The sequence below is a fragment of the Danio aesculapii genome, chromosome 3 (assembly GCF_903798145.1).
Source record: "Danio aesculapii chromosome 3, fDanAes4.1, whole genome shotgun sequence".
NCBI lineage: Eukaryota > Metazoa > Chordata > Actinopteri > Cypriniformes > Danionidae > Danio > Danio aesculapii.
In genome coordinates this window covers 29,831,421-29,848,059 of record NC_079437.1, presented here as the reverse complement: position 1 = coordinate 29,848,059, position 16,639 = coordinate 29,831,421, and the positions used below count along the sequence as shown (strand labels likewise).

Sequence of the window (16,639 nt, the reverse complement as noted above, 5' to 3'; positions counted from 1 at the left end):
TTTCTGGACACTTTCTAAACAATAAACAATCCATATTTCTGGGAAAACACTGTGCAATTCAGAATGAGCTCCACACAGGTGAGTGGGATGGAACCACCTGTAGGACACACTCTCTCCTCTCCGTATGCATCAGAGACTTTCTTATCGACACTGAATGTTTCTGGAAATACTGTGCAATTCTTAGTGTGCCTCACGAAAGTGAGTGGGCTTGACAAACCACCTGTAGAAGATTTTTTTCCTCTTCATAATCACCAGACACCTTCTTATATGCACCCCATGCTTCTTGTAAAACATTGTACAATTCTAAGTGCGCTTCAAACAGGTGAGTGGGTTTGACAAACCACATACAGGACAGGATTTTCTGTATCTTTGGCTGAAAAAAACAACTTCTCAGCATTTATATATCGCTACTCTCTGGTGATTTGAAGCGCTTCTTTTATCCTCATTTGTAAATCGCTTTGATTAAAGTGTCTGCTAAATGAATAAATTGTAATTGTAAATCTGCAGGAAGCTACAATCCCATAAAAGCACCAATGGGAGTGTGAAGTTCTTGGAGTGTTTGTATTGACACTGCCCAAATGAAAGAGCACAGAAGCAGCAGCTCATTTGCATAATGACCAACACAATCTACAAAAGAGCAGCGCAAATTAGCGTAGGGTTGCAAACAAGCAGAGCCGATGATTAACAGATGTGGATAATCTACTTACAACACAGGTGCTAAACATTTGGTTAAATAATGCTACAATTTCCAGAAATTCGCAGTTGGTTTTTCTCTGCATGACTTTTTTAAATCCTGAAATTTTCAACCCATGATGCAAGCTGTTAGTAAATAAGGCTCAGCCTGTACTTAAAAAAACTAGCATATTGCTTATGCGTACTATTCAGTGTATACTGTATATTGCATGTTATATATAAAAACCAGCATTCATGATTATAAATTTGTTCATATTTTTTGATCATGTTTACTTGTCTTACTTTTTTTTTGTGTCACAAGATCTGACTTTTTATTTTAAATCAGCTTTTTCAGAAAAAAATCTACTTGACAAAAGTCTTGTCGCTTATCCAAGTTTTATGAACAACAAATAATAATTTAACTTCTAGTTGATCATTTGGTATCAGAAGTGGCTTATTTGAAAGGCAAAGGCCTCTAGATTACGCTTATTTTACCAAAACAATATATGATTGTGTGTTGATTTTTAGTGATTTAATTAGAACAGTAAGGTCTGACTTTGCTTAGACAAAAGTCTTGTCACTTAACAGAAATATTGTACAGTATAGAATATAAAGTCATGGTGCAGTGGAAAAAGAATTAATATTGTGTATGACTCCCATGAGCTTTGAGGACTGTCTGCATGTATGCAGGAATGTCTGACTGTATGCATCCATACATCTCTGCAATGACTCAAATAACTTATTAATAAAATCTTCTGGAATGGAAAAGAAAGCATTCTTGCAGGACTCCCAGAGTCCATCAAGATTCTTTGGATTCATCTTCAGTGTCTCCTCCTCCATCTTACCCCAGACATGCTTAATAATGTTAATTTCTGGTGACTGGACTGGCCCATCCTGGAGCACCTTGACCTTCTTTGCTTTTAGGAACTTTGATGTGGAGGCTGAAGTATGAGAAGGAGCGCTGTTCTGCTGAAGAATTTGCCCTCTCCTGTGGTCTGTAATGTAATTGGCAGCTCAAATTTCTTGATACCTCAGGTTGTTGATGTTGCCATCCTCTCTGCAGATCTCTCGCACGCCCCCATACTGAATGTAACCCCAAACCATGATTTTTCCTTCACCAACAAACGAATTTCTGTCAGAATCTTGGGTCCTTGCTGGTTCCAATAGGTCTTCTGCAGTATTTGTAATGATTGGGATGCAGTTCAACAAATGATTCATTGGAAAAATCTACCTTCTGCCACTTTTCCAAATGATCAACTAAAGGTCAAGTTAATATTTGTTGCTCTTACAGCTGGGATCGATGGCAAGACTTTTGTCAGTAGTGTAATTGTTGTATGCTGTAAATAGTTCATCACCTCAGAATTATAAGGCTCTATCTGACATTTTTGTCAAAACTGAGTTATTGACATTCTTATTAAATGACAAATTATTTACATTATAGGATGTTTTTTATAAGTTGTTAACATTTTAAGAATTTTATTTCAAAAAACAAAAGTTACACACACACTTTTTACTATGTAATGCAAAAACTTTGAAGCTCAATATCTCAAAATCATTCAGAACGCAGATAGAACCTTATAATTCCAAGGTTATGAGTTCACTATTTTCATTGCAGTTTTGTTTACATTCAATCAATATTACTATGCTAATTACATGCACATTGTCAAATTGGGAAACGATTATTTTGGATTTTAGATTTTTGTTCGATTAAATTTGGTCCGTTCTCACAATAAGACCAAATAATGAGATATTTCACACCTGAAATAAAACATTTAATAGCATTGCTTTAGCAAATACATACAAAATGCAGCATACTGAAAAACACATATGAGTGATATACTATTTCAAAGGCTTCCATAGAGAGCTACTCAGACATGACATTCATTTAACACAAGGTGCTTACATATTCAGTTGATGAAAAACTTTTTTTGTGACCCTAAATCTTTGTCTTAATCTATCTAGGTCCTCTCTATGGCTCACTTCTGCGAGCTTGGCAGTGCTTCCTCTCTTCCGCTGACCGTCTCTCCTCACTACACTCCTCCATCTGCCGTGCTCTTGTGTCCGAAGATGGAGATCGCATCCGGACCTGGCAGAAGGAGACTTTCCATAAGAAGATATTTGGAGGTTTTAAGGAATCCCAGGATTTTGAAACCGGTTTCTCGCGTGCTCAGAAACCCTGGGCCAAGAGACTAAAGAAGGTAGCAGCTCAAACTGCTGAATTATCAAACATAAATGAAAAAAGTGTGTATTTCTGGATGAATTTGACCACCGGATGTGTGTGTTCTCTGTGACAGCTTGAGAAGGCCAGGTCAGCCTTTCACAAAGCCTGCCGTAAAGAACACATGGCTCGCGAGAGGGAAACTCATGCTCAAGGAAACCCTGACATTGCCATTGAGAAACAGAGGAAGATCCAGGAAGAGACCGAACTGGCTCATCAGGAGACAGAGAAAGTCAGTGTTGAGAAAATAATGGAGCATTCCAAATTATATCCCATCATGCAATTCAGGAAAATGAAGCAGGAAAAACTACATTTATAGGCTGCGTAATGATGCAGTGAAAATATATATCTTAGTATATAGCTTAGGGACCGTGCATTAATCTACAACACTACAACACGCAAGAGAGGAAATGGAGAACTAATGTACAAGGAAATCAAAACAGATGACTTTGCTTAGACATTGTGAATTTTTTTTCTATATTTAAGTATAAACTATTAAAACTATTTAAGTAATTGTTTTTTTTAACAATTTAGCAATCCTTAACACATTATTATGACCTATTATGCAAAAATCACTTTTATAAGGGGTTTAAACAGAGTTGTGTGGCAACAGTGTGAAAATAGCTAGCTTCTAATGGTAAAAATGTATTAATTTTTTTAAAGGTGCAGTGTTTAATATAAAAGCAACGGTGCACCATAGAAGGAATATTTTCCATATTAAAAGGAGTTTTTGTCCTAACCAACACCTCGAATTGATATTTTAAAAACAGCTTCTATTTCTTACTATTCTATTTTCTTCTATTTTGCTGTACTACAGAAAAATGATCACCTCAGGTACACCTCATGTGCTTTATTCAGTGTTAAATGCTAAGATTCTGAGTCTGAATGCCATTTTACATAACATTTATAGCCATACTACTGAAAGCAGCAGCAGATAGTTCACATCAGATCTTGAAAATAAAATAAACCTTATGAAATTAAACTTTAGAACTGTGACTCAAAACCAACACAAATCAGCTATTCAGCATCTACATTTAATACTGTTAAAGAGGTTTAATATGTATTAATAAGATTAAAAACCTTACCATTTAGTGAGTGAGTGCATATTCTATGCTTCTGAATGGCTGGCTTTAAATTTCTGTCGTGTTTCGTCTGGTGCAAACAGCGAATTGCTTATCGCTGCAAATCTTGTCACAGAGTGTGTTGTTATAGGACACGGGGTTACAATGTAGCCTGCTCACCTAATGTTTACGCTCGTAATATTTATATTATTTGCTAATTAATAACCTCATGTGGAACTCTGAATCTACGTCTCATTTCGAAGTCTGTCCACCGGAGGTCACATTTCGCTCACATGCGAAAGCTTTTAGAGCCTTTCTAAATGAATAAGTGATATGCACGGTTTTCCAACAAGGTAACCCAAGGTGCTGAAAGATAATTGGTTTAACTGGCATTGGAAGGGTTAAATGACCAAAACAAAGACAGACATTCCGGCATGTAACGCACATTTTCAAAGCAGAATATCTATCTTCAGCATTGTTTCTCAGATAAACAATAATGTTCACTTGGCATGTTTCTTAAATATCTGCAAACATGGTATTTTTATGCTGTAGAAGAGTCAAAAACCTACACACAGCACCTTTAATGCTGACACATTGGGATTTGCAGCTCTGTACTCTTGAAAATTGTAATTCAGTCTCATTTGAATTTAAAGCGACAGTCACCAAAACTTTCCTACATCTTTTAGAAAGGAGCATATTAGGTCCTATTTAAATCTAGTGATGTTACTGTAGTCTTGCATTAGACATAATTTTTGATTTAGTATTTAAAATGAACATGGGTTAAAGGGATACTCGCCCCCAAGTATTTGGAAACCATCATGTTTCTTTATTCTTTTAAACATTAAAGAAGATATTTGAAGAAAACCTGTAACCACTGACTTCCAAAGTAGAAAAAAACAAATACTATGGAAGTCAATGGTTACTGGTTTTCAGCTTTGTTCAAATTATCTTCGTTTTTGTTCAACATAAAAAACAATGACTTGGAACAGGTGAAGGGAGAGTAAATGATGATAGAATTTTCAGTTTTGGTTGAAAAATCCTTTTAAAGTCTGAATTGGTATATGCAGCGATTTATTTAGGTATCAATAAATATGCTAATACATGTAAATAATTAACTCAATATTTATGTTCCCTTATTGTGCAGCTATATATTTAATTGTATATACTCATTCAAAAGTGAAGGAGTCCTTTAGATTTTTTTGTTTGCTTTTTGAAAGAAGTCTCCCTAAATTTACCAAACTTCCTTTTTAAAAAGTAAAAGCGAAAATCAGTAATATTCTGAAAGGGTATTATTTAAAATAGAAGTTTATTTCTTTCATGGGAAAGCAGAATTTTCCATTATTTTATGTTATATATTTAGTTTCATGTGATTGTTCAGAAGTCATTGTAATAAACTAATTACAGAAACATTTCTTTAATATTATAATTAATATTAAAAACAGTTGTACTGCTTACTATTTTGTGGAAACTGTTATGTTTTTAGACTTCTTTGATGAGATACATTATACTTTCAGAAGAACAGAATTTATATGAATTCATCATTAAATGTTGCTTGTAAATGATTCATATTTAAATAAGCACAAAAAAGTATTAAGCATATTTTCATTGTTTGGAAAATAACTGATTGATACAATTTTTATTGACTGATTGCAGTAGCTTTCTCAGTTCAGTCTCAAATATGTCATGTCTGAAAGAGCACCAACACCTTGAATGACACTTGTGACTGATTGAGTGTAAACTTCTCTGTGCAGGTGCGAGCCCGCTATGAGAAGGTCCTTGAGGAAGTGACACGTTATGCTCCACGCTACATGGAGGAAATGGAGTCTATCTTTGACCAATCACAAGAGGAGGAGAGGAAGAGAATAAGCTTCCTCAAACAGGCTTTTCTCTCCATCCACAGACACTTGGATGTCACCAACAATGAAGAGTGTGTGAGAAGGGTCATACTGGTCAAAATCTCAATCTCCCAGTGAGTCATTTAGAACTTAATAATGTGCTCTTTCTTTGTGTTAGTGTGAAAGCTGTGTACAATGAGCTTCACGACACTCTGATGTCCATCAGCGAGCAGGAGGATTTACGTTGGTGGAAGAACACACATGGGCCAGGCATGCCCACTGACTGGCCTCAATTTCAGGTATACACATATGGTTTATATAACTAACTCTGACAAAAGAATTTGTGTCAAGCATTAAACTTTTTAAAAAGTCACAGAGAACATTCTTATTTTCAATAATAGTCTGGCAGGAGAATTAATTTCCTCTGAAAAGCATACAAACATATTACAATGTACATAAGACTGAGAAAAGATTTATGACAGTCAGAATTATGAGATAAAATCTAAAAAGATATAAAATAAAAAGAATTCTGATTTCAACAAATTATTGATCAGAATTTTGATCTGCTTTTTAAATCAGAAATGTAAAAGTAATATGTATTACAATCTTTTTAAATCTAATTAATCTAATCTAATTAAATATGGTACTTTTTTGGGAACTTTTTAACGAAAGTAATGTGTTATGTTGCTGTTCAATTTTTTTTTTTTCCTATATTTTACACCAAAACAAAACAAAATCCATACACAACACATCTCCACTTACTCTTGATTTCTCTGAGGAGGGCTTTCAGTCAACAAATTGGGAAACAAAAAATAAATGCTGTTCCTTTTAACAACAAAAATATTCAGATACTTTCTTGTAAATGAAATTAGTAAAAATTATTTGTGTGTTACTTTACCAGTTACTTTTACTAGTGACTAAAAGTCATCTGATTACTTAACTCGTGTTCTAATCCATTACCTCCAACACTGTTAATGATATAAAAAGTCTAAATTATTATGCCAGTAATATTTATCAGCAATATGTCATTACTATTAGTCAAGATAAGTTCTGATGATGACAAAATAATATCAAGGTATAATATCAAAACCAGCAGTCACAATTATGAAATACCAAGTCAATTTTGCTACATGTAAAAGTTTATGACAAATAAAGGCTTCATTATCATCATCATCATCATCATCAGTGAAATAGAAAGTAACTATTATGACAAAATTAGATTATGATATCAAAAGTTAATATTATGACATACAGTTGAAGTCAGAATTATTAGCCTCCCTTGTAATTTTTTTTATTTTTTTAAATATTTCCCAAATGATGTTTAACAGAGCAAGGAAATTTTCACAGTATGTCTGATAATATTTTTTTTTTCTGGAAAAAGTCTTATTTGTTTTATTTCAGCTAAAATAAAAGCAGTTTTTAATAAAAAAAAAAAAAACATTTTAAGGTCAAAATTATTAGCCACTTTAAGCTATATTTTTTTCGATAATCTACAGAACAAAACATCAGTATACAATAACTTGCCTAATAACCCAAACCTGCCTACTTAACCTAATTAACCTAGTTAAGCCTTTAAATGTCACTTTAAGCTGTATAAAAGTGTCTTGAAAAATATCTGGTAAAATATTATTTACTGTCATCATGACAAAGATAAAAGTAATTAGTTATTAGAAATGAGTGATTAAAACTATTATGTTTAGAAATAACATAAAAATGTTTAGAAATAACAAAAAAAATCTTCTCTCCATTAAACAGAAATTGGGGAAAAAAATAAACAGGGGGGCTAATAATTCAGACTTCAACTGTAAATATCACAGTAATGACAAAATCAAGTCAAGTTGAGCTTTATTGTCATTCCACTACATGTGTGGACTTACAGAGTGTCTTGCATGACCATCGTGCTACATAAATTAATTATAAATACCAACACAACACTGGACATAAGAGCTATTTAAAAAAAAACCTATGCATAACTAAGACAAGGTACTTAAATATACACATAAGACTGCTATACAAGTATACAAGTACAAAATGATTATCAGATAAAATTATATGATAAAAAGTAAAAACTATGAGTATGTCAAAATTATGATATAAAAAGTTAAAGTTATGACACCAAATTAAGTCATGATTATGGCATAAATATGAGGGGATCAGAAATGATAACTATTACAATGTGCATATTCTTTAGACTTTTATGACAAATTTAGTGTTTTGTATTTTACCTCATAATAATAATAATAATAATAATAATAATAATAATAATAATAATAATAATAATAATAATAATAATATTAACTAGAAAAAAAAACAATGTTTCTGTACAGCTAAAATAACTGAAAGCAGCAGACAAAGAAGCCTTAAACATACAAGTTACAACTGATCACATCAGCTCTTATGTTAAAAATAAGGTGGATTATTTGCAATGAGAAATATGCAATAAGCCATATTTAGATCGCTCATAGACATAGCAAAAACAAACTGTTATTCTTAAGCTAATATTTTGAGGTAAATGCATTCTTAAGGGTGTTAGAATGACGTCTTTTCTGTTGTCTGTGATATTTATAAATCTCACAGAAACAAATCTTCAAATAGACTGCGTTCTGTTGTGCCAAAACCCACATTTACTCCTTCACTCACCCTGTCTTTTGCTCTCTTTCTATTTCAGGAGTGGACTCCAGACAAGAAGCATAAAAAGGGAAAGAAGGAGGTGGAGCAGAAAGCAGCAGTGATGGAGAGAAGGTCAGTTTACTACAGTCTTGTTTGCCGTAGGCCTTTGTTATTATTTACTTGCTGCGGTGGACTGACCTTTTGCTAAGCTTTAGCCCCTTTGGTTATTGTTGCTCAAGCAAGCTTTACAGGACATCCCATGTGAATCAATTGTGGATTGAACAGTTTGATTTTCAGCAAAATACTCCAGTAAACATAAACTGGATATTATATTCAGTGCTGGATTATATTGTGATATTCCAAAACATTTTGTCGTTGTAAATCTATTATTTATGCAGTATTGTGAGTAAAACGGACTCAAAATTGAGCCAAATGCCAATACAGTCAAGTTTAGAGTAAAATATTTTACAGGATGTTTGGAGAAATTATGTTTATACCTATCCAAAGACAGTAATAGTCAAACTTTTTATACTATTTGGCATCCTTTTTGGCAGTATGTGGAAATAATGTTATCTGTTTCTATTCTTCTTTTGTCTAGATTTGCTGTACTATTTATGTGAAAGTTTTGTTTCATTTAAGAAAGTTAATATTATTTATGTATTATTTGGAAGCCCATTTTCAGCACAAAGAAAGACATTCTTAGATATGACAGTGTAGTAAAAATTATTTACAATAATTGTTATAAAATAAAAGTTAAAATTATGAAATAAAGCATCAAATTTATGACCCTTGTGTTGAAAATATGACGTAATTATGTTGAAAATATGAAATAAAAAGTCACAGTTATAATTTGCTTGATATTACTTGTTCCATAAAATATTTAGAGTTTTTCATTACATATATTTGAATCTATCATTTGTTATGTTTTCAACTTCATGATGTTTTCACCATGGTTTACATTTGTCCCCATCAACTTTACATCTCAGAATTAGCTTTTATTAATTATGATTTGTTCCCAGTGTTGGGTTGCGGCTGGAAGGGCAATCGCTGCATTAAACATATGCTGGATAATTTGGCGGTTCATTCCGCTGTGGTGACCACTGATTAATAAAGGGACTAAGCCGAAAAGAAAATGAATAATTAGGATTTGTAATGTCATTATTTAAGATTATGTTGACCTTTTATCATAAGTATGACCAGTGTTAGGGAAAGTTACTTTAGAAAGTAATGCATTACAATATATTGAGTTACAGAAATGTAAGGCCCTCCTGTCTTCATTTCTGTCTGTTCCAGGATTTAATCTGACTACATTCATTTTAATTCAGCAATTATTTTTTTTAAAGTGAATTAAATAAACTAAAAGGTAACTGACATTACATTTTAAAAAAAGTCACTCAGATACTATTACTTCATTTTTAAAAGTATTGTGTTACTTGTGTTTACAACTCGTGTTACTTGTAATGCGTTACCCCCAACACTATGACCTAATATTGATAATTATGACAATGTTTTTTTAATTAAGGCTTTGTATGTAATTTTGTTTTTGAATCTTGATATATCTTGTTTTTATTTCATAATTATAACTCAGTATGTCAGAATTATGACTGCATCTCATAATTTGGATTTTATTTCATCTCATCACTTAGCATAATTATCACTTTATATCTTAGAATCTTGACTCATGCCATAACTATGTTTTATTAAACCCTTTTTTCATGGGTTCTCTCATAATTCCAACAAAGGATTGGTGGAAAAAAAGTTTTCAATTTAAATCTGTACTAACCGGAAGTTTCTGAGACTTTTATTTCAGTATGTTGATGTACTGCCAACTGAAATGGAATATTGAGTAGGGGGTGGGGCTTTTTTCCACATCATTCCCTCATAGCAAACTAACAGTAAGAGGGGCGTGGTTAAAAATATTGTGACCATCAAACTGACCTCATCACAGAAGTAGTCACTTCAAACACAGAAGCAAATGGTCAGACTTGAAGATTACCAAAATAAAAAAACGTGTATATATTGCTTGTTAACCTGAACAAAATAACAATGTGCTAACAAAATAATATTGCGATAGTTGATTTAAAATGATAGCAGGATAGCAGCAGTTGCTAAGCTAGAAGTAGTCAGGAAATGTCCTAGTTTATTGACTGTGTCTGTTTTCCCAGTGTAATGATTGGAGGAGTGAGAGTCCGAGCTCTTTATGACTATGTTGGACAGGAGACGGATGAACTGTCCTTCAAAGCAGGTCAGTTGCCTTTATTTGTGTCTGAATATACAGTGCCTTATAGAAAATCTTCACACCCCTTTGGAATAATTCCTTTATTTGTTATACAGCCTGAAGTCAAATCACATTCCCAATAACTTTTCCAGCCTTTGAAATGTTTTTGTAGCCTTCTCTATAACGTTATCCTGAAGGTTTATTGAAAGCAGGGTGTAATTTGAGTAAAGGTATAGATTTTCACAGGGTATGGTGATTTTCTATAGGTACTATAAGGAAAGTTTATATGCTATACATCCAGATGATTGTTTTATTCTCTGTATTCGTTCAGGTGAGGAGTTTCTGAAGATCGAGGATGAGGATGATCAGGGTTGGTGCAGAGGCATGATGGATGGAGGAAAGGAGGGTCTTTACCCAGCTAACTATGTGGAGGCAGTGTAAAACCACAGCTCTGGGGTCTGTAAAGGTCCACAGGCGACCAGATTCAAGTCGGTTCGCAGCCGTTTTCATTCAAGTTTGCTTATTTTATCAGAGCGGATGACAGAGGGTACACAGGTATGGGTTTAGAACTCAACAAATGTTTACTCAAGTGGTTCCAAACAGAATGAGAAGATGTTTTTCCAGAATGAGAAGATGTTTTGAAGAATCTTGGTAGCCATTTTATGGTACTCATTGACTTCCATAGTAGGAAAACAGACACTATGGAAGTAAATGTGTATCGTCTTCAGAATTTCTTCATTTGTGTTCAGCAGAAGAAAGTAATAAGTTGAAGATTTAAATTTTTTGGGTGAATGATAAGTGATAATGAACCTTTAAGCATAAGGTGGGATCAGAACGAGAAAATGTTTCCAAAGCCGTAACTATGATCTTACTTGAGAACAATGTAATTTTACATTTTATTGTGTGTCACTCTGTGGCCTTCAATCAAAATATGCAGAGATTTTCATATGTTATGATATGAATAGATTCTGTGCTTGTGTAATATATACATATAGAGAGAATATGAACTGCATTGTCTTGATGTACAGAACGGTTGAAGTCCAAATGAACAGCCTTCCTGTGACAATTTTAGCATTTTAAAATTTGATACACTATTTAACATAGAGATTTTTCAACACATTTTCAAAACATAAGATCTTTAATACCTCATTTCTTCTGTCTTTACCATGATGACATTACACAATATTTTGCTCATTTTGTAAGATACTGGTATTCATTCAGCTTAAAGTGCAATTTAAAGCAGGGGTTCCCTAATTTTTCAGCCCGTGACCCCCAAAATAACAATGCCAGTGACCCGATATGCTCTGAGGTTATACAGTAGATATACAAACCTTGCATGCACCAGCGCACACACACCAATAGGCCTGTCTATTTTTCATTTAATTTTGGAGAATGCCACTCTGAGACCATTCTCCATCTTTAGTTGTGGTGTGTATTTATTTTTAATGTGTGTACCATAAATGTTTAACTTGGTGCCATAAAATCAGTCTGCTGCATCTGACACTATTGCTGTGTCTTTAATATAACATAATCACCCCAGAGGTCACAATCCGATGGAAAAAAATAGCATGTTTATTTAATGTAGCTATTAACTACTATTTTTATCTTCTGTAGGTTATGAATAAAATATGCTAATTCTAATAGTTAATAAAATTAATAAAATTTTTGTAAATCATTAAACAACACTCCCTCATTATCCCACGACCCCTACTTTGGGAACCACTGATTTACAGGTTAACGAATTAGGATAACTAGGCAAGCCTTTGGATAACCGTGGTTTGTTCTGTAGCAAATCGAAAATATATACAGTTGAAGTCAGAATTATTAGCCCCCCTTTGAATTTCTTTTTATTTTTTGAATATTTCCCAAATGATGTTTAACAGCAAGGAAATTTTCACAGTACGTCTGATAATATTTTTTCTTCTGGAGAAAGTCTTATTTGTTTTACTTCGGTTAAAATAAAAGCAGTTTTAAAATTTTTAAAAAACATTTTAAGGTCAAAATTATTAGCCCCTTTAAGCTATATAATTTTTCGATAGTCTAAAGAACAAACCATAGTTATACAATAACTTGCCTAATTACCCTAACCTGCCTAGTTAACCTAATTAACCTAGTTAACCCTTTAAATGTCACTTTAAGCTGTATAGAAGTGTCTTGAAAAATATCTAGTAAAATATTATTTACTTTCATCATGGCAAAGATAATATAAACCAGTTATTAGAAATGAGTTAATGAAACTATTATGTTAAGAAATGTGTTGAAAAAATCTTTTCAAACATAAATTGGGGCTAATAATTCAGGCAAGCTAATAATTTTGACATTAACTTTATATATTATTAAGGAGCTTAACAATATTGAACTTAAAAAATGTTTTAAAAATATTTTTTATTCCAGCCATACTTAAAGAAATACTTTCTCCAGAAGAAAAAATATTATCGGAAATACTGTAAAAATTTCTTTGCTCTGTTAAACATCACTTGGGAAATGTTTGAAAAAGAATACAACTTTCACAGAAGGGCTAATCATTTTGCCTTCAACTGTATGCATGAGTATTTTGAGGACAGTGTTTCACACCAAAGACTTCAGTGCTAATTTACATTTTATGAGTGACAAATTTGTTCTGATGATAATTACGTTATATCTGATGCCTGTGTAAAAGGGGCCAGATGGTTATGATGTCATCTACAGCTGCGAATTTCACACAAGGTGATAATAGATATGATAATATGCTATATATTTATCCGCTTTGGTCTTGTTGCTAAAAGTCACTCGTCTCACATTTAGTCATTTTAGCTGCACAAAGGCGGTATTAATCAACACCACTTTAAAGTGATAGCCATGGGAGCCATTACGGTCTCTTCTTGTGTATTTCTGTTGTGTTTAAGCTCTATTTCTAAACCAAAGAAAAAGTATGTATGCAACTGAGCGCAGTGTTTGTTTGTGCAGTAGTGGGAGTAAATGAATTCAGATCAGGGCAGTATTTTATGCACCGTCGCTAACCTAATGCAAACACTAGCAGTATTAAAAGGGATACAGATTACTTTGTAGTCTCGTTCTTATTAATCATCTTGGAAGAACTTCATTACACACACACTAACTATACACACACATTTTATTATTACTGTTCACTGTGCATGAGACTTCATGCTGGTGCAAATATATTCGGCTGTAAATAAATATTCATATACAGAATGTGTGGGTGTGCTACTTAATTTAGGGACAGTTTTTTTTTTTTAAATCGTTAAATTTTTGTGGTTTAAAAAGAAATGCTGCATTTATATGATAAAATGCAGTAAAAACTGTAATATTGTGAAATATTATTACAATATACTTTCTTTGGCATTTACAATGTACTTCCATACTTCTATTACTGTTATGGCAAAGTTGAATTTTCAGCATTATTACTGCAGTCTTCTAGTAAGGGGATGATTGGGAGGCCATGATGGGTAAGGGCCAATGGAGGGAATTTGGCCGAGGTTACACCCTACTCTTTACGAGAACTGCCATGGGATTTTAATGACCACAGAGAGTCAGGACCTCAGTTTAACATCTCATCCGAAAGATCCTCTGTTACATTATCCTCCAGAAATAATTCTAATCTCATGATTTGTTAATATATTTGTAGAAGTGCTAATACTTGAACTTAAAACATTGGTGTTGTGTTGTCTAAAAATAAAACTTAGCAAGAACTCTAAATCTATTAAAACGATTCATTTAAATGGTTAATTTATAATATAATAATAGTTTTATATTGAAATAAAAACTTTATATTTTTCTATCCCTAACCTTGCACCTAAATGCACCACTCACAGAAAACGTTCTGCATTTTTAAATATTAAAAAACTTTTATATTTATTATGATTTATAATTTGTTTTAGAATCTGTGGGGTATTTAGTTTTGGTGGTTTGCAAGGTCAGTTTTTAGTTCAATGGCATACAGTATGACTTAGTTGTACTCTATTAAGGCGTGTTGTGAACTCAAATGTGAAGGCCAGGAGTCTTTCTTCAAGCAGGATTCTTTATTAATAACTTAACATTGCTGCAGTCATGAAGTCATCTTAGAGAAGTCTGCAAGAAGTGCAGTGTTGCACTAAATTTTATATTAGGAAAGTAGAAACAAAGAACATGTCCTGATAACGTTAACAAAGGATGTAAATGAAGTAGATAGTTTAAAGTCTTGTCCAAAGTCATGTCAAACAAAGTTTCCCCCACACTAGTTTAATCAACATAATACTTGCATAGGTGTTAATCCAATCAACTTTACAGTATTGTCCAGACTTTCATGGAGACAAAAGGCACGGCCATTGTCTGAACTTCAGCATTTGCATTAGTTTAGGATCTTGCCCTGATGGTAAAGACAAAAGGTTACATTTCTCTTTCTGAAATTTATATATAGAACCTAGATTGTATACATTTGTAATTCCACAGGTAGTTTACGAGGACATGCCTGATGTCCTTATAATTCAAAACACTTCCAAAATCATACTTAATGGGGTCTTTTCATAATGATGAGCTATTTTTACTATGTAAAATACTTTATGTCTATGAAGAGTCATTGCAAACCACCAGTAGCAAGATTTGTGTCTGTGTGCGTCTGGTACAACAAATATTACTGAATCTGGTATTTAAAGAAATGTTTTACCTTGTGGAGACCATGTTTGGTACCAGTAAGAAAAAAGTTTACTATAAATTTTAAACAGAATGAAGAATTTTGCAAATGTAAGAATGTAAAATGTTTCATTTGAGGGCTGGGTTTAGGGGTAAGGTTTGGGTTAGGTGGCCAAATATACAATTTGTGCAGTATGAAAGTCTCTATGTCTATGACAAGCACATGCCTGTACCATCTTTATGCTTACAATGATTTTGTGCTGTACAAACTATATATTATATCCCCTAACTCCAACCCTAACCCAAAACCCAGCCCTCAGAGTAATCTCAATTTTTACATTTTCAAAATTATTAATTTTGTGTGACTTATATGCTAGTAAAAGGTCCAAATTTAGTGGTCTGGCTATACTTGCAAGGACATTTGGTCCCCACAACATGAGAAATACAAGGTGCATAAACACACACACTATGTATAGTGTGTGTGCATGCACGCAGGCTCATATATGAGTCAGCCTGCTCACGTATCTGAGGATTTGAGCTCCACTGAACCCTGCAGCTCATCTTTAATAGTGTCAGATCATTTGTTGTTTTGCCCCAAGTGCTTGTCACACACATTCTCAGTCACATACATGCCTATCGTGCATCATGAGCACATGATTCAGAAATGTTCCTTCTCTGGGCTTGATTTTTTTCTTGGGTCAATTCCTTTCCCACAGTTTTGAGCAACATTAACCTTCCACCTTCGCATAAACAAGCACAGCCCATAAATGTGCTGATTACTGCTCGCTGTCTGCGTGAAAGTCCTCTCAGGGAAAAAATAACACTCAGGCTAAGTAAAGCTGGCACAAGCTCAGAGTAGGTCAATGACGCAACCAATTTTGTCCAAAAAATGTTCTTTTACTTCACAGCTTCTAAACTCTTACAGACACCTTGTCTACCAAACTGAAATTTACAATTACTCGCTTTCATTGCATGTGTCTCTGCATGTATAACTTAACATACCTGAGAACAGGCATGAGGATGGTGCTTATTAGGCCTGTAAGAAAAACACACACGCATATGCAGATGAATCCAAATTTCTTAAATCCCAGATGCCAGGTTTAGTTATGCTCAAATAACTGTCCATATGGAGCACCTGCACCAGTGTGGTCAGAGCTGGCAGCCTCGTTGCTTCTTGGGTGAGAATTTTCAACAAAAAGGACACTTGGAAATATTAAACTTTTCCAGTAGTAGCCTCAGGGATATTTTGTACAAAAATGGGTTTTATTGAAGAAATTAAGTCTTCTTAAAATTGTGTTTCTGCTGAGAAAAGGGAAAATATTACCTATTTAAAATAAAGGACACTGTTCTATCCACTAAAAAAAACTTAAAAGGACATTACAAGGACATTACATGCAGATAAAATGTGTATGTGTAT

At 33.4% G+C, this 16,639-nt stretch overlaps 1 protein-coding gene across 1 annotated transcript in view; it reads left to right on the top strand.

The window, feature by feature from the left end:
• The window catches only part of si:ch211-51c14.1 (protein kinase C and casein kinase substrate in neurons protein 3), a 28,346-nt gene extending 14,504 nt beyond the window's left edge, over positions 1–13,842 (top strand). Inside the window, exons 5-11 of the mRNA XM_056453601.1 lie at positions 2,635–2,870; positions 2,967–3,122; positions 5,703–5,878; positions 5,965–6,085; positions 8,455–8,528; positions 10,562–10,641; positions 10,946–13,842. Of these exons, the coding sequence (XP_056309576.1) occupies positions 2,635–2,870; positions 2,967–3,122; positions 5,703–5,878; positions 5,965–6,085; positions 8,455–8,528; positions 10,562–10,641; positions 10,946–11,055 (953 nt within the window). The 3' untranslated portion in view covers positions 11,056–13,842. The remainder of the gene's footprint in view (positions 1–2,634; positions 2,871–2,966; positions 3,123–5,702; positions 5,879–5,964; positions 6,086–8,454; positions 8,529–10,561; positions 10,642–10,945) is intronic.
• The last annotated feature ends 2,797 nt before the right edge of the window (positions 13,843–16,639 follow it).